The sequence below is a fragment of the Orbilia oligospora genome (assembly GCF_000225545.1).
Source record: "Orbilia oligospora ATCC 24927 unplaced genomic scaffold scaffold00083, whole genome shotgun sequence".
In the NCBI taxonomy this organism is placed as follows: Eukaryota; Fungi; Ascomycota; class Orbiliomycetes; order Orbiliales; family Orbiliaceae; genus Orbilia; species Orbilia oligospora.
In genome coordinates, this window is record NW_011645640.1 from 1,728,349 (window position 1) to 1,750,592 (window position 22,244).

Below are 22,244 nucleotides of genomic sequence, written 5' to 3' on the forward strand. Positions count from 1 at the left end.
GAACAGCAAGACGACTTAAAGCTTCCCCAAACGCCCATGTTACCCTCCAAAATACAAATTTATACCGAACAATCCGTGGATTTAAGACCGATGAACCCCGAATCAAACAAAACCCCAAAATGTGAGTGGTGGTATACAAAAGCCAAATCAATGCATGCATATTATAATCAAATGCATAGATCTATCTACGAGGTTCTTAGTTCCTCGTCCTCAGCATCAGAATCGTCATCAAAAGTTTCCACATCATCGATAGCGTCTTCTCTCATTCCTGGGGGGTTTCCTAAGCCTGGCGTTGTGTCCGATACGTGAACGACGCGTTTTCCATGCACCTATATTGTAAGTTAGTGATGTAGGTAAATCGAGGAGAAGCACAAAGGGTGGCCGCACTTCCTTAACACCCTGTTTCCAGGCCTGCCAATCCCGATCATCCCTGATTAGGAAGGCCAGGAGCATACTAGGGTCCATTTCTCTCAAATGAAGCCTCCGAAGTTTTCTAGTATGGCAAAACTCGATCTCTTCAGCAGTATAGTCTGAGTCCTTTCGATAGGGGAGTAGTGGCCGAGTATTGTGAGGATCTAGGTAGAAGAGCGATTGCCCTTGGACCCCAATAAAATAGTGTGATGCTGACGGCCGTCCTCTGGTGTCAATATAAAAGTCAACCAGCCGTCCCCGACTTCAGTAGGACCATCGACTTACCCAGCGATCCCGACTGACTGTGGCATCATGAGGGATGACTTAAGGGCCTCCCAATACACGGGTGTCACTCTTTCGATCCCTAACCTTATACCCACGAGAACAAGGGTGGGGTGGAATACTCCATCGTCTGATATTGCAATTTTCCGGAAGGCATCCTCGTAGACATCTCCTCCGTCACCAGTTATGTAGACTTGTAAACCTTCATCGTGTTGTGCAGCCAATGCCCTTTAGGGTGTTAGCGCCACCATCAACCTCAATAGGGAGGGGGAATGGGGAGGCAGTTTAAAAATACGGGGAGAGAAGCGTACTGTATACATCGTGCCGTTGCGGATGGCCCGAACCATTCCCCGGGATAAACCCCACAAGATGCTTCTCCATATTTGACAAAGTTATGTAGGGAGAATGGTGCTCGTGGATCATCGGCGAACAAAGACAGGATATGCTGTTCCTCTTGGGGAGATTTTCCACGACGCCAATCTTTTCGCCGTGTTAGCACTTGAAAACCCGGGGTAAGGGGCCAAATAGATAGAGACTTACCTCGTCCGAGTTTAAGAAGGGATATGGCATTCGCGAGAACACATTGGCCCGACCTTATCATACAGCCCCACCCTGTATCTGAAGTAAAGCCTTCTTGATCGGCTAGGCTTCGGATCCGAGTCGCAAGTGTCATATTCCGGCTGGTTGTGGATAACGGAATTGGGGGGAAGGCGCTTCGATAAGTCATCCAAAACTTGGCATCAAAATCATCTAAAAATGCATGAGGCCATCCATCATCATCCATTTGTGTCGATGTATCTTTTTGGACTTCAACAGCAGCTTCCGAGGAGTCCGAGTCGGATTCATGTTGTGTGATGGCGTCGGCAGATGTTGAGGATGGTGTGGTCAGGAGCACTGGGACAGAGTCTGTGGAGGATGCATTTACGGTATCATATTCGTCGGAAGATTTGACGTCGAGTTCGCTCGGCTTAAAGGAGTATTCGACACCCAAACACCAGATAGAGCTCTTGGGCTCGTCATTCTTGACAGGCGGGTCCCAGAAGTATTGTATGACGCGCTGGAACTTGTCGATTCTGATGTTCATCATGCGAAACAGTTGTTCTCTCCAAAGGCTCTTGATGGTAGCCTTGTAACCAGGAATGGGATGAAGCTTGAAGTATATGTGATTATGTGGAGGTGGGGAGAAAGAGCGAAGGTTGCGATAGCTACAGATAGCCCAGATCTAAACTTAGGTACCGGAGCCTAAGCTAAGCAGCCTCAACTAGATCCAGTTGAGGCCATACACAACCACGCACTAAATAACTACTATATGTTGAATCCGAATCAAGATCCGGTTTGCTATCAGGTATTTCCGTAGGTGTAGGTGGAGTGGAGGTGAAGCAGCGGCGATGATGTGTAAAGGCTTGGGGAAAGTGCAGGTGCTGGATGACGAAGTGGGCTGACTTAGCGTACAGGTACTAGGTAAGTGTAGGTACAGGCACAGCTTGCATCTTACCTGTTGCTTATGTAATCCATACTCATCGATTCTCATCACCACCATCACCACCTCTCCTCCTCCTCCTCCTCCTCCTCCTCCTCCTCCTCCTCATCCTCCCCCTCCTCCTCCTCATCCTCATCCTCCTCCTCATCCTCCATCTCCACCATCACCATGCCCCGCCGGAAACATTCGCGGCCATCCCCTCACAAGGGCCACGGCCCAAACACCCGTTTCGCAAATCGCCTCTCTCATCCAAACCCAGCCACACCAACCAATGGAAAACGTGGGAAGCTCCAAAGACGTCTACTTCTTGGTGATGATTTTGCCCTAAATCCCTGTGATGATCCTAGCTCTTTAGGTAAATTGGCTATTCAGTCTACATGCATCCCTGTTTACAGATATAAACCCGCGATAATCTATCTCTCCTTCTTTTTCTACGCTTCTAGAACAAACTTTAGGTTCAGCAACCAACAATTGACGTAAATACCTTTTCGTGGGAAATATAGGAGGTCATTCCAGTTTTACATTACAACAAGAAGCCCGAAACACCGAGGAACGATATTACAGGAGAAATGATGATAGGAAGCTTAGACAATTGGGAATCACATTCGTACGCTCTCAGCAACAAAACGACCAAAGCAGCGAACCCAACACCCCTCCTGCGACTATCCCCAAACAAAAACCCCTTCCCTCATCAGAAACTACGCCGACAGGGCCCGAATCTCCCGCCACCGCCACCGCCACCACTGCTACTGCTACTGCTACTGCTACTGCTACTGCTACTGCTACTGCTACTGCTACTAGAAAATCTCATCTCGAACCAGTCAATAACCTTAACATCCACCCACTTCCCAATAATTACGTCGGTAGCTACCTCAAAGCTCAAAATGAGTTATCCTCTAGCGAAGAGGAAGTTGTCTTCGTTCCTCGGAATCAGCGGCGCTCCACAGGAGCCCAACCGATACCACAAAAGTGCAAAGCTCAGACCACCATCCCATCCGCCCCACTCCCAAAATCAGCTTCAACACCAAGGAATCCGAAAATCTCTAAGGAAATTCCAAAAAATTCTCGTCAATCCAAGAGTGATGGTAACTATGACGACGATGACGACGGTATACTCACCGATTACATCCGAAATATCGAAGAGAACGGGGAGGATATCGATGACATATTTTCTTTGCGGCCTTTAGGAAACTATCTAGACGACATCGATATAGGAAATGAAATCGCCCATCGAAAGTTTGATCCAGAGGGCAACGAGCTCGGGATGTACGTAGATATCAACACTGCTGCCATCATCGGAAAGCGAAAGGGGAGGTTTGGACCAGAATACCACTTCAAACCAGCAGGTTCGATGCTTCAAGAGGCCCTTTGGCTTGAAGGTACGGATATGACACACGATATTCAACATCTAATAGACCACTTTGAAGCCGGGTTGGGAGATAGTGATTGTTTCAGCTCGGGACACGAAGATTCTGATGCCCGGGCACCTGACGTCCAAGGAGATGCCGACTCAGACTCTGACAAGGCATTTCAATTCGATGAAGGGGATGACGAAGAAGAAGAGGAATTCGATATTGAAGAACTTGTCAACATGATGTTTGGGAAGTCGAATAAACAAGGAAAATTCCCACGTGCATCCAAACTAGCCGATGCCTACGATGAGTTTGATATCATGGATCGTGAAAGGGTCAGCTTAGCTAACCCTTTCAACCGTAAGTCCCGAAAGGCCAACATTGGACGATCCTCGAATAAGATTACAAACACGGAAATGGATAGCGATGAAGCTCAAATTCAGATTGAACTCGAACAGTATATCCTCGCGGATCGAGAAAAGAAAAAGATTCGTAAGCAAGAGAGGCATATGCGACGACAAACAGGCACGTTGGATACTTGCAGTACACCCACGAAGTCTGGGTCCATGGATATCAAAGGATATCCTGGCGGGGTAACAATGAGTCAGGTCCGCACATCTATTAAACAGTTCTTGATGAGCGGAGTCGCAGAAAGGTTTGTTCTATCCTAAATTATACGCTCGGTATGTCTCCGCTAACCCAGTCGATTCGCCAGGCTCTCACTACCACCAATGCATAAACAAGATCGACTAGAGATTCATATTCTAGCCCATAGTTTCTTCATGCAAAGTAAATCACAAGGGAAAGGTAATAATCGTTTTCCTGTTCTCTACAAAACCAAGCAAAGCAGGCTTTTTGAAGGGGACGAAAAAGCAATCGACATTCTTCTCAGCAAACCAAATGGTCGGGCCCGACGGGCGGGGTTTGGAAATAATCGTGGCAAAGCTAGCCGCCAACCCACAGGTGGAAGTGGCGGTGATCGAACCATCCACAATAGAGATGGAACTATCGTAGGAACAGGGGCAGCAGAGCTGAGCCAGGGGAACAAAGGCTACGACATGCTCGCGAAAATGGGGTGGACTACGGGAACAGGGCTTGGCAGCAACAGAACTGGGATTTTAGATCCTGTTCAGGCGATTGTCAAGAATTCTAGGGCTGGGCTAGGGTAAATGGTTGAATATTCGCTATGTTCATGACGTTCAACTAGATATCTCGAGCCCCCCATGTTAGAGACCGTCGACTATATGTATTAATTGGTTTCCTAGAAGCTATTGATCAATTTTGACGATTGCATTGCATTGCATCGTAGTAATTTAAAGTTTGTTGTATGCCGCGCGGAGTTCAACGTTACCCAATCGGGAATTTCCAACTATCAAAATTTCTCTCAACACCAACGTCAACTCGAACTACATCGCAGTGTACGAGCGACTGGACATCGCACTGCAGGATTCGATTTCTGAACCTTACCAAACATCTCGGCAATACGGAGTCCGATTGCTGCAAGATTATATGCAACATGATCACCAAGTTCCTCTCCAATGTAGTGGCTAGCTTCAACCCATTCTCAAAGCATTCAAAAAGCACCAGGATCTTCCTCTCAATGCTGCCGCCTGATGCCAGGACCACGATGAAAATTCAAACCAAACTCTTGCCTCGAACCTCGGAGGATCTCCCCAAGATTGCAGTAACATTCAGTACGTCTCTTAACCCCGGTATATGTTTACATATGTAGCTACCTCTGACGGAACCTTAGAGGACGGCAAGGTCATGGAATTAGAGGCCTCAAAACTGTCAATCAAGGACCTAGTTGAGGAACTCGATAGACATTCACGAATACTAAGGAAGAAAGAAGAGCTTGGTGGCAATTGATCATGGGCTTAGTCAGAGCCTGGAGCGGCTATCAGCTGGATTCTATATTAAATAAAAATAAAGAAGTCAAATAGAATAAAATAAATGAGTAAATGACAGTATTGTGGAAGCTGGCTAAAAAAACTCACAAAACCCAAAAAACCAATTAAAAAAGAATTTTGAAAAAAATTCTCTCGGAAAACGATTAATATGATAGGATGGACCCAGGATACATTCTTGCCGGTTGATCCCGGATATGCTATATTGTTACCATCAACCGACTCATACTGTCCGGCTCCATATAACTTCGGTGTTTTAGAAGAAAACCGCCACCGTCCCCATATGCATGCATTATCGCCGTCCACCTGAATCCCCCTTCTCAATGTACATAGATAAAATTCAATAACCCAACCAAACCAATATTCCCTCAAATAATGCAAGAGGTTTTCAGGACACTATACCTCCAGGATCGTTCTATCCACATCCTCAACTTCATTATGGACATTTGATCGTGCGCAGTTAAGAATAACCACCTTAATAGAAGCAGCGTACGCCTCCCGAACCGTACACGCGACACATGTTTTATCCACATCTGCTATTATAGCAGCTAGGCCCCAGTAAGAGCACCACGCACGGGCGAAGACCTCATTGTCACACACACCGAATGCCTCGATTATTAACACCTCTTCGACTTCGTTGTTGTAGTACATCTCGCTACCTGTTTCAGATGCCGCATCATCGGTAATGTTGCTTCCCCAATTTTTAATCTCCGTGAGTTTGTCCGGGCGTACTACTCGAAAGTCATACGCATTGTATAAGACATGAGGCCCATTTTTGCAGGGATACGCAGCAATAAACGGGGTGTCATGGCGGAGATACACTCGCCAGGATTTGGAAGCGATTGCGAACGTTATTGAGGCGTCATAAAGAGTCGGATCACCGGGGTACATGCTGAAATTCGAACGGCCGCTGATACTCCGACTGCTAGCACTGCGTCCGCTTGTGCTCCTACCGCTGATACTAGATGGTGGGCGATGGTTTCCTTGAGAACCAGGAGGGAGTATCCTCATAACTGTTTGGGAATCGGATGTAACGGGTTGAAAGTTTAGTCTTTCAATTCGAATATTATCCGTAGGATCCTCAAGGTCAGGCTCCAGCATGTCGAAATCATCGACATGGATACTCGATTCATGTTCCGGGAATGCCTCACTATTGGCTGTCATGTTGTGAATGTCGCTCGGTGTTAAATGGCCAAGCGGTGGTGCTTGTTTGATCAAGACAACTGTTGGAGGAGCATCAGTAAACCAAACCTGCAGGGTTGGGTATACGAGATGTAGGTGCTACGCGTTTCACATACCTTCAGAGCGGTGAAGTTCTGGACTTGTTGGAAGAGGACCGAGCCATCCACATATCTGTCTAACTCCTTTTGCCGCGCCTAAAACTTTCCCAACAATACATTCCCAAGACCAATACGTAGAGCCTCTCCATTGCAATCCTGCATTAGGTGCCAGGTGCGAGAGCGTTTTTATCGACGGAGGGGCGTCAGGGTCGCAATCAATTAAAGTTTTCATCATAACCCAAGGCATAGTTCTTCCGGGCAGCATTAATCCAGTAAACCACGACATGCAACTTACACTACGATCTTCAACCGCCTTTTCTTTTGTATCCACTTCCGACAGAATGAATTCTACTTCAGGCATGTTCGGCCATCTTGATGGAAAAAAACCAAAAAGAAAAGAGAGAAGAAGAAAAATTAGTGGGCTTCTAGGCATAGGTGGGAAAAAAGAATCGTCGTACTTTAGAGTCCACCCAAAATTTCTGAGTATATCAACTTGGCTATTCTTGTTCTGAAAGTGGAATGTCACAGTCGACTGTGCCGCTGGATGGGATGAAGCCGGACTCTCAATTTCGACATTTTCAAGCCAACGCTGGGCTAACACTAGATCGTAGCGTACTTTGACAGGCCAGCTGTGGTGTTTTCCGAGTGAATTGTTTAAGGGGCTGCGTGATGTTATCCGCAAGAAAAGCTCAAGAGACAACAGAAGTTGGTGGAAAAATTTGTTATTTCCAGCACTGTCATCCCGGTAAAAGAATTCTGGAACAATCTGGTTTTCGAGCTTGCTGAAATCTACCCATTCTGGACGAGCGAGTACATCGACAAGGTCAAAGACTTGTCTACCCATTTCGAACCTATGAGGGTCGTCTGCATGTGTGATCCCGTCATACAAGAGGTTTGCATATAATTCGTGGTATAGAAGGGTTGGGTCCTGGAGGAGCGAAATGTCAGTCCTGGGTCGTATGCGACAAATAAAAAAGAACATGCTTGGTTATGTGTGATCTTACACGGTCCTCAATACCTTCATGTTTCAGCTTACGGAGCCTCGACACGACATAGTTCATGTTGAGTTTGCGGACCTTGACTTGGCCACCCTCCAATGGTGGCCCACCGTCGAGCGGGCATCCATAGGTTGCGGCGTATCCCGCAAGGGTGATGGTCCCCGGGTAGAGCCCGAATATATCCCGCATATATGGCCGGTCCAATGACTCCTGCGGGCGATTGGCGTCGCTCATGTCGTTGAAAAAGTCCTCTTGGAAAGGGTAGCAATCTGTGCCCTCATCATCCCATCCATTTGCCGGGACCACATAAAAGTGAAACTGATTCTTGAGATATGGTACCTCCCTACAGGTTCCCTCAAATACCGGAGCACCATTAGAAATATATCTCCGGGCCTGGTCCCTAGTCAGAAATGGGGTATGAATGTCCAAAGGAGGCCAATCGGCCGGCACCGACTCATTCCTATTTCCGACAGGGACCACGAGCAGGCCGCCATTCTGCTCTTCGATATATCGATATCGCCGCGAGCCTTTGGACTCTGGAGTTGTGACCCGCGTATCATCAGAGCAGGTTACTTGGCTCTCTTCTACGTCCTGCAAGTCCTTTAACAAATACGCTATCCGTCAGTCCTAGAATTGATCTTCTCACAAAGGGGAAAAAAGATGCACCGGGAAGTTTTTAACTTGGAGCTAGTCCGATTCGCACCTCATAATGCTGTGAAAAGGATTCTGACCTCCTTGATATACCCCGCTGCCAACCCGGGAAATTGGCAGGATATGAATTTCTACTCATCTAACGGGTTTTTTGATTCCTGAAGCTGTCGAGGGTCTAGGTACACTTGGGTCCTCGAAGCTAAGCCAGCTAAGCCATCACGGCGGAACTTATCTGCTCTGGGCGATGACTAGGGTATGAAGTGGCTCCGGCGATGTAAAGTAGATAGTATAATATTGGTTCCTCGAGGGTTGGCTACGCTGTACGTACAGGAAGATGGAAGGTGGACTAAGAGATCGAAATGGAGGAGAAACACCAGCCAAACAGCTAGCAAACGACAGTCTTGGATTGTGGTAGCGAGCAGGGAGCCAAACAAACTACCCCTCTATCACCGATACGTCGTACCTACTCGGGTATAGTATAGCCTGACAAACACGGGCATACATACTATGTATTATATCACGTATATATAATCAAAAGTTGTTCGTGATTACGATACGTTTTACCTTGCGCCGTACGTACAAATAGTTGGCTCCACGTTGGCTCCACGTTGGCTCTTCAGTACATACCGCTATGTCGTAGTACAGGTATTCATTTGGTTTTATACGCCCACTGGGTAGGTGCTTAGGTACTTAGACTACGTGTTGGTGTTGTCGGCCAGTGGATCGAACCCAGCCGGGGTCTATCACGAGGCAGGTTGCAGGGCACGGATCTTTACTTCAAGTGTTAATGAGGTCTTCAACATCGATAAGTACCTAAAGCGGGCCATGATTAATTATAGGTACTGCCTAAAAGAATACCATACACGCAGCATCATTCTAACAATCCAGAACAGGGCGGAGTGGTGTGAAGGGGGTGGAAGGATAAAACGCCAGACAACCCATCCAAAACCCGAGGGCATACAGAACACCAGTCATGTCGAAAACTTGTCAAAAACGCTAGCCCCGGGTCAAAGAAAACATGGCGGAGAAATAGACAATAGCCAGCCAAATACCATATTTAAAAGACATGCGGTAACCCCGGCAATGATAAAAACGATAAAAACGATAAAAACGATAAAAACATCGGTGAGGTTGGTGTATGAATCGAAATACCATAGACACCTAGAGGGGGGAAACATCTTGACCGGATCGTATGTATGTAACGCCAAATTCTTGAAACCAAAATCCCAAAATAAGAAGAAGAAAAAGGAAGGAAGGAAGGCGAAACGATAATAAGAATAGAGGTGAAAAGGTAATCCAAATCCGGTCCCAAATGCTTCCGCGATAACAATATAAACAAACGCCGAGGAGGAGGGGTTGGCGACATGCGAAGTGACAGACAAACCTAATACCAAGAATACAGGAAAGGAAATGGGCGAATGGTGGAAATCAGCAGGGAAATCAACAAAGGGAAAAAAAACTCCAAACTGCCCTTGAAAACTCCAGGAAACTTAAGCGACCAAAAAGAAGTCATCAGGGTATGTTATCGCATCATTCTAGCTCATAAAGCAAAACATCAGGCAGTCTCCGGAACGACAAACCAAATAAAAATGATAAAAGTAAGGGGAGAAAAACACCAAAGAATAAGGTAAAAATAACTGTGTGATAACCAAAGAACAAGTTAAAAGGAAACCGAAGAGAAAAGAAAAGAAAAGACGAAGCTCTCGATCGCGATCGCGTCTCGTCTAGTCGGTCTAAAGATACTGCTTTAAAGCCTGGGGTGAGAGCCAGCCAACCTTCTCGAAAGCCGCAAATAGACGCGAGGCCTTGTTGACATCAATGTGACATACTTGTTGTGCATGGGTTCGTGAAAATACTTGGTTTCCAGCTCTTAGTCGTGTAACTCGTTCAAGAAATATAAGACGCTTCTGCGTCAGATACTGGCCGCAAGAAAGTTTCAAAGTCGAAGCAAGGTGTTGTTCTGCTTTATGAAGAAGATGACGGTCTGGATCATTTGAGATATCGAGAGGAGCTCCAGACCAATCGACGTGAAGGCAACGCGGATTATCTGGTAGAAGATCGACCAGGGGTGTAACATCCTCGACCGTCAAAAAATGAACATCTTTCCTAGTCGTCGTAACTGGCTTCGATTGTCGGCTGAATTTAGGCTTGATCACTTTGTTATCGGTATTTCTATGGATTCGAACCTTGTCGTTCGGGAAAGCCGCAATGTCCGAGCCCGAGCTCCGGGATCTTTGATGCGACCGCTTAGGCCCAGAGATGGTTGCTTTGGGAGACATGCTGTGTGCAACTAGCTTAACAGTCTTTGCGGCCCTCACAACCTTTGCAGCCCTCGCGGCATCAATCTGTTGTTTTAAAAACTGCCTCTCGCGTTGAAAATATTCACCAGGTCCCCGAAAACAATCTTGCCATGCCGTTGATTTGAATGTCGGGATAGAAACGACCTTGCTATCCGCCTTAGCCGCGGAAACCCCTACAATCCTGGTAGGTGTTGTTTTGACTAGTGATGCTGGTGATTCTCGATCGGTTTCAGAGAGATCGAACAACGGCCGTTGATTCTCATCATTTGAAGGCGCATCGTAGAGAACAGGATCCCTATTAAGTATCGAAGGTCCAAGATCGGATGGAACCTCGGATATCTGACGGTTGATGTATGGAGAAAGTGGCGGTGAAAGTATTCCGCTTTGAGAGAGCGACTTCTTATCGCTGTGACTTATTTCGTGAAATCCTGAGATTTCAGGTCGGGGAGAAAAGCTCATTGCGGGGCGCTTGAATGGGGATGATTCTGGAGTCCGCGGCATTTGGTTGGCTGGGTTTATATTTTCCTGGACGAGTTGTACCGGAGGATCAAGTTCCATATCTAGGAACACCACGACCCGTCGAGGTATGGGTCCCACCAACGACTATAAGTTCGAAACAGGGTAAAATAGGACGGGGTCAGTCAATGTACTGATTTGAGGCTCTACTTGGTGACTTCTTGATACTAAGAACGAACGGGGGATCGAGTCAGCACAGGCCAGTGTTGAATCACAATAAATTCTCAGAAGGATGACGGATTGGTAAAAGTACAATAAATTTCAGAGCAGCGTAGTAACAAAAATTGGGAGTAGGAAAAGCAATGGAAGTAATTTATGTATAGATATAAGAAAGGTGGAAGTTTTCGTCATACAGTGTGTGGCTGTAATGGAAGATCCTAGAGCTACGGACGGGGTTAGGAAATAGGCAGATGATGGATAAGCCGAACGAAAAATGGGAAGAAACATCAAGTAAGCATAACCACCTCGTCTTTTTCTTCTTATCCTTGTGCTTCCTTTCCAAGAAATGGCTGAAGAAGAAGAAGAAGAGGAGGAGGAGGAGGAGAGGCAGCGGTGGAGTCACCAGGAATGGATGACCATAACGACTAACGTAAACTGGGCCAGGCCAGACAGGATACGAAATGGTAGCACTTACCCGTTTGAAAAATGTGTTGTTGGAGTTGAGGTTGTTGGAGTTGTGTTGTGTTGTGTTGCGTTGTGTGGCAAAGAACAGGGGATTTGTCAGCGTTTCCGGGAGCTTCCAATTGGTCACGTGAGAAGCTGAGAGGAGATAGAGGGAGAGGAAGAGAGAAAGAAAGGGAAAAAAGAGAGAGAGGGGGAGAGGGGGAGGGATAAAATTATAATCTAAGGTGGGAGAGGCTTAGGAATGCCGGGCGTGCCTAATTATCTTTATTTCTTTGTCTGGCACCTTCGATTGTGCGGGCAGTGGAATGGATGATATTGGACAAAAGAGCAAGCGGAAGGCTAGGCTTAAGAGTCACGGCCTACGTGAGCCTTGTTTCAAGATGACGATGTCGACAAACAACTTTAGCCCCCAATAGGCTTTTTTCGACGGGAGATATTTCAATTGGCCAATTCAATCCTAAAGGATCTCTTCCTTTCTTCCTCTTCTCCTTCTTTTTTTTTTCCACTTCGTCTGGGGGGAAGCCAAAAAGTTAGTTCTGCAAGAATGGGATCGAATTGACTTGAACAAAAGGTCACATGCGAGGCAAGCAATGTCTGGGTGACGTCTGAGCCGGATGAGGCGCAAAACCACAACCGTCACAGGTTGAATAGAAGGGAGGGAAGTGAATGGAAGGAAAATAAATAAAATATAAAAAATAAAAAGATATAAAAATAAAAAATAAAAAATAAAAATGAAGAGCGGACAGAATTTTGGGCAATTAGGGATGATCCAAAGGATCCGCCGGATCAAAGGCTTCGTCCTTTGTTGCACTCAACCAGACCCAATCCGAATCCTTGAACTTCAACTTGAGCTCGAACAAAGAAGGAGGATGAGGACGAGGCAAGACGCACGAGGAATAGCCACTTCTATAACCCTAACTTACCAGATATTTGAATCCTCAAATTCTAAGCTATACCGGCTCAGCTTGAGAATGTTTTCGAGAGATATCGAGACCGTGCCACAGCCAATTCAATCCGGTTCGTAATTGTTCTCAATCCGAGGAATCTTCGAATGGATGAAGGGAAGTAATAAAATTTTAAAAGATGAATAAGAATAAGAAGACGATGATGATGATGATGATACAACCAAGATGATATCGTTATGTAGGTTGTCGCAATCGCCACTCGAGGGTTGTTCAACACAATATGATTGCAAGCCGTGCAGTCGCTCTTTCTGAACCGGAGGTCAATCAGGCTTCTCCCGTCGCAGGGAACCGATGAACCCAAGTAAATTTCCTGTCCTGTAATTGGAAGAAGATGGAGATTCCAAAATCTAAGATTGCTGGAGACGGAGGCAGATAAAAGGAAATGGTATGGTGTTTGCGCCGCCGGCTGCGAAAGGTGATATTATGCATTCGCAGACAAACACTATCTTTGGTCATGTCCCAGACCGTTGATTGGCTGGACGGCCTCGAAAAGAGTGGTCAACCTGACCACTGCCCGTCCCCAGAAGCAGGGAAGCTGCGCGCCAAAAAGCAAAAATATTTACGCTGATGGTGGGGCGGCCCAGACGAGGTGTGTGTCACCAGACGCATAATTCCTTGGAGCCTGATCCTTAGGAAGGCCTCTGGGATGCTGGGATGGGGATACGATACGGAATGAGAACTTCGCTTCGACTGCTGTTATACGGCTGAGCTGCTTCGCCGGGTCGAGACGGATCACAGCTGACGGAACGGGCAGTCTAGCGCGGTGTATCAGAGATAACCATTTACTCAACCATTACAGTACGTACGTGCGTACATGCTTGCGCTTGATACTCAACATAACATCGCTCGAAGCAAGCTACATAAGTTGAATTGATTCGATTGATGGCCGATGGCAATGCAATTGCTTTTGCAGGGATGTCGGTTTTGAATCGGCCCGCCGATACCTACTGAAATACATCCATACATACATACATACCTAGCGTCCTCTGATCTGATCAGGAATCCAGTAAAAACATCGGATGAAAAGTTCTCCCACACCCTGCAAGTGCCGATTCTCCGCCTGTATGTATGATGTATGTATGTATGGATGTATGTATGTATGTATGCACATGCTAGGTACTTACATACTTGAGTTCCCAAATCTTTTTTATGTGTACGCATCTTGAATTCCGCCCCTTCCCGTGTGGGTAACGTAACGTAACGTAAGTTAGAAACCTCCGAAACAATGAGATTACTGCCAGATACCTCCGGCAAACATTAATTGTCATTGTATCTGTCATGTATATACCTACCTACTTACTTAAGTAGTTTCTCAGATCCTCTATTTTTGGAGGCTCTTTGACAGCTTTGACCAAAAGGATATCATGATTGGCAATTGACCGCCTGGCCTCGTGGTTTCTGGGACAATTACGTACATGTGCAGGTGCAGTCCGCCCCACCGATTTCGACCTTGTCTTCCCGTTAACGTTAGCTTATCTAGCTTAGCGGTCAAAACCACCACCACCACCACCACCACCCGATCACATGGGTCTCCTCTCCAACAGTTAGCCCGTCCAATGCCCATGTGATCGTGGTGTTGATTGGAGTTCTTATCGATACCTCCCTCCCCTGCCAATTATATTACCTGCGCTCGGATGAGACAGAACAGGGAGCGGGAGCATCAACGGGAAGCCAATGCAGCTGATTGATCCTCGAATACATGTACACAGATGCGGGATGTCACTGTGCTCTGGATCGCAATCCCGGTCGCATGGTGCAGCGGGAGCACATAGAAATAAGTACTTGCTTACTTACCTATACCGATATCGAGATTGGAATATTAAGTGTACAAATAGGCATGTCAGTCGGTAGGTATTCTCCAACCAGGTTTGGGCGACAGGCGATATATAGGCTTGCACTAATTTCATTTTTGAATCAAGTCGAATGTTACATAAGTAACTACGGTGTAAGTACATTACTTTGGGCAACAATCTCATTTCCCCAACTTCAAAAAGCCTTGGAACCAATTGCATACAGATTCAAATACATGATAATCAGGACATGGCATTGCCGAAGTCGGCCGACTTGGGCCGGTCCTAAATTGCTCGTCCATGCCCCATCTCCCAGATGTTCCGTGGCCATACGTAATGAAAGTACCTAAGTACGTGTACCTCCCTCCTGTGTACCACTGCTTCCTGTGCTTCCTGGTGTTATATGTTATGAAGTATATGAGTACTTGTTACATGGTACTCCACAAGGGCACAATCAATCAATCCAAGGTAAGTTAGCGTCCTCGATCATGAGGCCAGGTCATCATCCAAGAAACAACCCAATGTGACCTGACGGGAAATACCACACGCCAGACCCTAGTTCAACACACCAGAGCTACCACCGCCTCGCTCAAGTTCGGTTGAGCAACATCAGGCACGCGAATAACCTATAATCTGCATCGTGTACAATCAGAGGCGCAACAAGTTGCCCAATTCGGGAGCAAGATTTTGGCAACATGGCGATCACAATAGCCTTATGGAGAGTCACCTTAGAAGTAATGCGAGAAACAGATATCTGACCGCCTATGCCACATCGAGATTCGAACTTCGCGAGTTATAATACAGTTTTATTTTGTTAGAAGGGAGGGGAACACATGAGAGATTAATAGAGTCGGATGAACGATCATGAGATATTGCTTCCAAGCAATTTTACAATGGCCGTACGAGCCATGGAAGGGTTCATGGGTAGGGTTGTTGGAGGGGCGTACGCGTGCCACACTCCCGCAAAACTAGGAAATACGAAAACGAATAAGTTCTCAACTTTGTCAAGAACCTCAAAGGGTTTCCCGCTTTTTTCTGTTGTTCTCGGGCTCATCCATCACTAATGGCAGACATCCGATCAAACCAAAAAAAAAAAAAAAAAAAAAAAGAGAAAGAGAAAAAAAAGAACGAGGAGAATGAGAAGGATTATCTAGGACATGGACAAGGAAATATGGTGTCCACCCAACAGATTATAACCTTTTGAGAAATCAGGAACGTTTTTAAGATGTTCCAGCGTCTTCAACCTAAGCGCTGGTATCGGCCTCGGGGCAATTGCTCATAATATGACCGGGTTTTTTGCACCTGTTGATGGTTAATTTAGGTCAGGGATTAAAAGGGAAGGGAAGGAAAGGAAAGGAAAGGAAAGGAAAGGAAAGGAAAGGAATGGAATGGAAAGGAAAGGAAAGGAAAGGAAAGGAAAGGAAAGGAAAGGGAGAACTTACTTGTAACAAACACGATCCTGCTCGCTAGTGCAGTCACGGGAAAGATGACCGATTTGGCCACCTAAAAACAATTAGTGGTCTGAAGACACATCAAGATGCGCGAAAACTTATGTACTTTAAAGGGGAAAAAAAGGGTGGGGGAAGGAGAGGGATGTAAGCTTCAATCAAACATACAGTTGTAGCACTTCTGGCCTTGTGTACAGTCACGAGACATGTGGCCTTAAAATCAAGGATAAGAATGTTAGATTTTACGATAGGTCTAAGCTTTATAATTTGTGGGCAGAAGCTTACCAAATCCTATAAGGCCAAAGTGATTAGTTGAGGTGACAAAGCCAGGATAAAACAGCGTAATTATAAAAACTTACCGCCGCAAGAGTAACATGTTTGTCCGCGACCAGAAGCGTATCTGTTTCCTCCGCCGAACCCTCCATTGTCTCCAGATTGACAGTTGCGGGCAATATGGCCAACCTTTCCACATTTGTAGCATTCGGCGCCGGAACCAGCAGCGCCGCCACTGTTACCACCGGAATAGGAGCTACCCGAGGACTCATTGGTACATTCACGGCTTATGTGACCTGTTTGTCCGCATCGGTAACAGGATTTCTCCTTCGGAGGTGATTGACATTCTCGACCTGGAAGTGTGTTAACAAACAGAAGTATGAGTATATCATGAGAGCGCACTGCTCCATTCGCGGTGTCAACTTACTGAGGTGGCCATCTTCTGTATTGCGAGAGAAAGCATAAGGAAAAAATCAGGGTGAGAGTTAGCCTTTGATACATCTTACATACCAATCCGCACGTTATCCATTAGATGACGCACAAACACAAGGGAGCACGTTACGCCACATACGTCCACAATTGTAGCTAATTCACCATCAGCTACGTCAAGCCTCGACAACTTTCATGGTACAGTCACAGTGAAGGGGAGGGAGAACAGGATCAAGACAAGCGTGCCTTCTAAGCAATTGGGTGGCTTACCAAACTGGGTTGCCTCTCTTTGGGCAGTCCTTGGCCTAGATAGATTGAAAAACAGCATCAGAAGAGGTATTCAAGTGATATTGCTTGATCATAGCAAAGCTCATGTACCTGGTGACCAGATCCACCACCTAAAGGAAAGAGATGTCCGAGTTAGCGGTTCTGGGTGCATATAGATAGTGTGGTATGGTATGGAACGAACAATTGTAACAGGAGCGGTTGCCGCCTCCGAAACTTCCACTACCACCGTAAGAGTTTCCTCCGCCTTCCATTTTGATTCTTTGGGAAGAGGGGCCGAGATGATAGAGAAGAGTGAATTATGTAGATTCCAGGTCTAAGAGGACAACAAATTTTTATTGTTAGCAGCTAGTCGGAAAATCGCAGCGCTTTAAAGAAGTCATCAAAAAAAAAGGGACGAGGGGGTTAACAACAAAGCTAAGAAGCTAGTTGAGTGCAAGGACGGTTCGAGATAATGATTAGGGTGAGTTGTAGAGATATTGGGGAGGTTGTGAAAGAAACTCAATGAAAGCGATGAGTTGAAGGCCGGGGGATAGAGAAATGTGGAGATGTGGAGGAGGAAGAGGGGGAACAATCCAATTAGAAGAGAAGGACTGACTTTTCCTTCTCGAAGAGATATTCTAGGGAGCAGAGAATGAGGGCACTTGAGCAAGTACTTGAGTATTGGATTACTGTAAGTAAGGAAGTAAGGAAGTAAGTAAGGAAGGAAGAAACGAAGAAGTTGAGTTGGGTAGTTTGTTCGTCGAGGAGGGAAGGATGGAAGCTAGAATCTGGGAGGGAGAGCTGAAGTTGAAATAATTGAATTCGAATTTTGGCGTGGCCACCAAACTCAGAGATTTTTTTGTGTGTGTTGCTGGTATTTTTTTTTTTTTTTTTTTTTTTGTCGGAGAAGCTGTATTTACCAGATGGACAGGCAGCACCCCTACCTGCTGCTGTTAGGCAAGTACTTCCTACTTCTTATAGGTAAGCAACTACTAGGTATTAATTACATACTTAACATAGGTACCTAATATATTTATAGATACTACTACCACTCGAAGAGTATATTCATGTATTCGGGGTGCTTTTATCATGTCAGAATGTCTACGTAACAGGTACCTAGGTACTTACCTAGGTACTTGAATGCAAACTAGGTAGACTAACTCCTCCGTATACGTACTATATAAGCTTGGATGCTGGGGCTTGGCGCTGCTCTAAAACGAAAACTACTCTAAGTAGCCTAGGTAACTCACTTATTCCTCTTTTTGTCATAACAATTAATCTTAAATTACCTATTTTGGTAAAATAGGCAGACACACACTAACCAAGCTCTAGCTCTGGCCGATATCAACAACATCCATCCTCATCCATCCTCGTCCATCCATCCATCCATCATCACCATCATCATCACCACCACCACCGCCACCACCAACCACCACCGACCACCACTGCCGTCACCACCATCACCATCATATTCATAATAAAATAATAATTTAGTATCCACTAAAAAGCCACCCTCTCCATAGTTTCATCATCATCCGATCGACTATCGGCTACCTACCTACGATTTTATCCAAGTACTTAATAGGTTATTCGCATACGTATCTACCCCACGTGCCGTCAAACATCGCTTCATCCCAATTGTCGCGTACTCTGCACATACTCATCTATCATAATCGTTCCGATTATTTGTGCATTTCTCCTCTAGCCCGAGAGTATCATCAATTATCGGTCCATCCTGACAGCTTGGGCCTTGCTCCTTCCCTTTATATAAGGGATACATCTATCAAGCTTCTCTACTTCACGCTCTCGATAATCGGCATTATTGCTTCTACCAATCTCCCCATCACTACAATCATCATCATCACCACCATATCTCTCACCAATTAGTATTCGCAGCATCGCTGCAAGCAATGCTATCCCGCTGATCTCCACGCTATAGTCCAATATCCTCCCCTGGAACGGTTATGCAGCGGTGATGCAGTCCGTTATTGAGTTCTCTCCTCCGGAATAGATAACTGGGAAGCGAAAAGAACATCAACATCCATACCTCTTTTCCGTGAGGTAAGCAAATTAAACCTACACCCTAACGTATACATATACTTTCAATCGGTACGATCGGGCCAAATATAATGTTAATAATCTCCATAATAGATTCATCCCTCCCCTCCCGAATATGAATCATCACCAGTACTCCCAAATGCCCCCCCATGGGCCCTATATCCCACAACAAATGATGGGACCCCCACCACCGCCACCACCACCACCACCACCACCACCACCACATCATCACCATCACCATCATGCTCATCAACATCAAAATCAACATGCTCACCAACACCAACAACACCAACACCAGCCCTCTTATCCGCCACATCCTCAGCATGTTCTCCCGTACTCTCAACACCCGCCGCCTCACCCCTCCCAGGCACAGGACTACCGCCCGCCCCATTTCCACCAACCTAACCGCCCTTTGATAGTATCAACTCCGGCTTCCTATATCCCCCAATATCCTATCATTCCTCATCATATGCCGAATACCTTTTACCGCCCTTCACATCTACAACCAAACGTCCCGCCGTATTATCCCCCGCAGGAAATCCACCAACCCCCTGCTGATATCCCATCTCCTGCCTCCCTCCCCCGAGAACCTGTCGTTTCGAACCCAGCCTCGAGCCCCGCTCAGTCTACTAAGCCGATAGAAGAGTCGTGCGAGACGAAATATGGAACGCCCACGTCTCCTTCACCAATACTATATTCTCCTATGGTCCCAATCGTCGTACCGCTACAGGAAGGTCATGAACTTAACCCTTTGGTAATTCCAGCCCCCCCCCCCCCCCAATCCATTATATAGCGTGAAATCTTAATGTATCTTGTTTGGTCTTGTAGCGGCTCCCTTGGTTTTCAGCTCCCAACAAACCGTTCCCTTTTAGGAAGCCTAAAACTCTCAAAACCAAGGATACTGTTCCTCAAAAAACCACTCCTCCGGATCCCAATGGCCTCTTGGCCACTAGGCCTAGTACGTCGGATTCTCCGTTAGGGAATATGATCTCTCTTACGACTGAAACAAAAGACAATTTTTTTGCAGAGTTGGAATCCGATGAACAGAACACGGTCATTGGATCAGATATTGCTACCTCACTTTCCACGGATAGAGCTTTGAAATTGGCGAATACCTCAGCATCCCCAGTTCCAACAATTCCGGTCGTTCCCTTCATCCCAGCTATCCACAAGCCACGGAAAAGCGCCGATGCTACACCCGTACCCAGTGACTTGGAAAGAGCCCAAGGGTTTGCCAGAGAGACTGAAGCGCTCGAAGATGTTAAGGAAAACGGTGCACAAACGGCAACGGAAGATCAACCCCCGCCACCACCCCCGCCTAAATCCTGGGCAGATCTTGTCCGTTCTAAAGCTGCCAAAATATCTACTACTCCCAACCCCTCTGTTTTTCCCAGCACAAACGGTTTATCTATTGCATCTGGGAATCTTGGGGACACTCAGGCGCGTACACTCGCCGAGGTTTTACAAACATTCGATATAACTCAGCTAAGGGGCTCCGGTTCAGGATGGAAGGTACCTTTGATGGAACCCCGTGGGTTAATAAACACTGGTAATATGTGTTTTATGAACTCGGTAAATCAATCATCGTATCCCAAAACTTTCTATGGAGTTTAGAACTAATACTTATTCTGCCGCTTAATTTTATTAGATATTACAAGCATTATTGTTCTGTGGGCCTTTCTTCTTGTTTCTCGATGCAGTCAGCAGAAAGGTCGCGCACAATTTCAAAAATGAAACACCTCTGATTGATGCTATGTACGTCTGTTTGTCCTCCATCTTACGGTCTCCCCACATCAGGCAGCTAATTATGCCAATATATAGGATCATGTTTATGCGCGAGTTCCGACGAGTTACTCCAGGCTCCCTTTTGTCAAGTGACAGTCCCATCTCGGATATGACGTTATCCGGAGACCCGTTTGTCCCTGAATATGTTTACGAAGCGGTCAAGGGCCTAAAGCGGTTTAGTTCCATGAGGGTAAGTCGTTTTTTCCACCTTCTAAATGTATTTTTTTTCTAATGATTTTTCAGCGTGGCCATCAACAAGACGCGGAAGAGTTTCTCAATTTCTTTCTTGATGTTCTGCACGAGGAGTGTGTCGCAGCAATAAAATCTGGAGAGGGATCGAAGCAAGGAAGTGCTGCTCATCCTAATCATACAGCCACCCCATCCCAAGAAGATGACTCGGGCTGGTTAGAAGTCGGCCACAAGCAAAAAACAACTATTACGCGCAACATTGGGCATATTAGTGGAATATCCCCCGTCACAAAGATTTTCGGAGGGCAAATGAGAAACGAATTGAGAATCTCTGGCCAACGAAGCAGCGTGATGCGGGAGCCGTATCAATCCCTACAGCTTGACATACAGAATAGCAACATTCACAGCATCGTTGACGCTCTTCGTCAAATTAGTATTCCGGAACAGCTTCAAGGTGGTGACTTCAAATCTGCTCGCGGGGCAAGTGCATCCGCGACCAAGCAGGCATTCATCGATAGCCTTCCACCAGTACTAATTCTCCACCTTAAGCGTTTCCAATATAACAATACAGGCGGAACGCAGAAAATTTGGAAGAGCATAGGCTATCCTCTCGATCTCGAAATACCTAGCGAAGCTCTTAGCCCCACCCGTAGGACATCTGCCCAACCAGCTCGATACAAGCTTACCAGCGTCGTTTACCACCACGGAAAGAGTGCCACGAACGGACACTACACGGTTGACGTGAAAAGACAGGATGGTTGGATCCGTATAGATGATACAGTCGTCAAGAGAATCACCGGAAATGATGTAGTTGTGCATGATGGCCTTTACAATTTAGAATCTCGCAAGAGAGTTGTCAGCGAAGAGAATGGCTGGAAGGAAGTTAACTTTGCGACAAAAGTCAGTGGCAAGGCCATGACCGCAACCAACAATTCTTCAAGGGATGACAAGGTAGCATATCTGTTGTTCTACGAATTGCAGTGAAGAAGGGTTGACATCCCTAATCTTTCTTTTTCTCTTCTCCCCTTCTCCTCCCATGGAAAGTGCCGTGTGTCCTACCACATATTGCGTCTAACCACAACATCTGGCATTCTTCACAGTACTTATTTGTCTCCAACTTCCGGATTGGGGCTTATTAATTACATTACTCTTCTTTGCATATATATCCTCTAAATATGACCCTCTCCCCAAAAGTTCTGGCTTTTCTGGCATAGCGGGTAGCTGTACATGTATTTGTTG

General features: G+C 46.1%; 8 protein-coding genes across 8 annotated transcripts; 3 read left to right on the forward strand and 5 right to left on the reverse strand.

Annotated features, from left to right (window-relative positions):
* Positions 1-185: 185 nt before the first annotated feature.
* On the reverse strand, positions 186-1,780 carry AOL_s00083g501 (uncharacterized protein; the record flags this gene model as incomplete). Its single annotated transcript, XM_011125680.1, has 5 exons — positions 186-329; positions 388-637; positions 697-921; positions 1,005-1,173; positions 1,234-1,780. The coding sequence occupies 5 exons, from the start codon at positions 1,778-1,780 to the stop codon at positions 186-188; spliced, it is 1,335 nt and encodes a 444-aa protein (XP_011123982.1).
* Positions 1,781-2,341: 561 nt separating this feature from the next.
* AOL_s00083g502 (uncharacterized protein) lies at positions 2,342-4,694 on the forward strand (the record flags this gene model as incomplete). Its single annotated transcript, XM_011125681.1, has 3 exons — positions 2,342-2,528; positions 2,677-4,180; positions 4,241-4,694. The coding sequence occupies 3 exons, from the start codon at positions 2,342-2,344 to the stop codon at positions 4,692-4,694; spliced, it is 2,145 nt and encodes a 714-aa protein (XP_011123983.1).
* Positions 4,695-5,041: 347 nt separating this feature from the next.
* On the forward strand, positions 5,042-5,394 carry AOL_s00083g503 (uncharacterized protein; the record flags this gene model as incomplete). The annotated part of the gene is made up of 2 exons (XM_011125682.1): positions 5,042-5,219; positions 5,279-5,394. The coding sequence occupies 2 exons, from the start codon at positions 5,042-5,044 to the stop codon at positions 5,392-5,394; spliced, it is 294 nt and encodes a 97-aa protein (XP_011123984.1).
* A 434-nt stretch (positions 5,395-5,828) lies between these two features.
* Positions 5,829-7,944, reverse strand: AOL_s00083g504 (uncharacterized protein; the record flags this gene model as incomplete). The annotated part of the gene is made up of 4 exons (XM_011125683.1): positions 5,829-6,655; positions 6,731-7,083; positions 7,171-7,640; positions 7,717-7,944. The coding sequence occupies 4 exons, from the start codon at positions 7,942-7,944 to the stop codon at positions 5,829-5,831; spliced, it is 1,878 nt and encodes a 625-aa protein (XP_011123985.1).
* Positions 7,945-10,094: 2,150 nt separating this feature from the next.
* AOL_s00083g505 (uncharacterized protein) lies at positions 10,095-11,219 on the reverse strand (the record flags this gene model as incomplete). Its single annotated transcript, XM_011125684.1, has 1 exon — positions 10,095-11,219. One exon carries the CDS (start codon positions 11,217-11,219, stop codon positions 10,095-10,097), a length of 1,125 nt encoding a protein of 374 aa, XP_011123986.1.
* Positions 11,220-13,325: 2,106 nt separating this feature from the next.
* AOL_s00083g506 (uncharacterized protein) lies at positions 13,326-13,604 on the reverse strand (the record flags this gene model as incomplete). Its single annotated transcript, XM_011125685.1, has 2 exons — positions 13,326-13,521; positions 13,573-13,604. 2 exons carry the CDS (start codon positions 13,602-13,604, stop codon positions 13,326-13,328), a joined length of 228 nt encoding a protein of 75 aa, XP_011123987.1.
* Positions 13,605-15,800: 2,196 nt separating this feature from the next.
* On the reverse strand, positions 15,801-17,245 carry AOL_s00083g507 (uncharacterized protein; the record flags this gene model as incomplete). Its single annotated transcript, XM_011125686.1, has 10 exons — positions 15,801-15,858; positions 15,999-16,059; positions 16,173-16,217; positions 16,290-16,295; positions 16,364-16,630; positions 16,705-16,719; positions 16,849-16,862; positions 16,977-17,011; positions 17,085-17,104; positions 17,176-17,245. The coding sequence occupies 10 exons, from the start codon at positions 17,243-17,245 to the stop codon at positions 15,801-15,803; spliced, it is 591 nt and encodes a 196-aa protein (XP_011123988.1).
* Positions 17,246-19,170: 1,925 nt separating this feature from the next.
* On the forward strand, positions 19,171-21,989 carry AOL_s00083g508 (uncharacterized protein; the record flags this gene model as incomplete). The annotated part of the gene is made up of 5 exons (XM_011125687.1): positions 19,171-19,785; positions 19,860-20,603; positions 20,680-20,786; positions 20,853-21,006; positions 21,060-21,989. The coding sequence occupies 5 exons, from the start codon at positions 19,171-19,173 to the stop codon at positions 21,987-21,989; spliced, it is 2,550 nt and encodes an 849-aa protein (XP_011123989.1).
* Between the last annotated feature and the right edge of the window lie 255 nt (positions 21,990-22,244).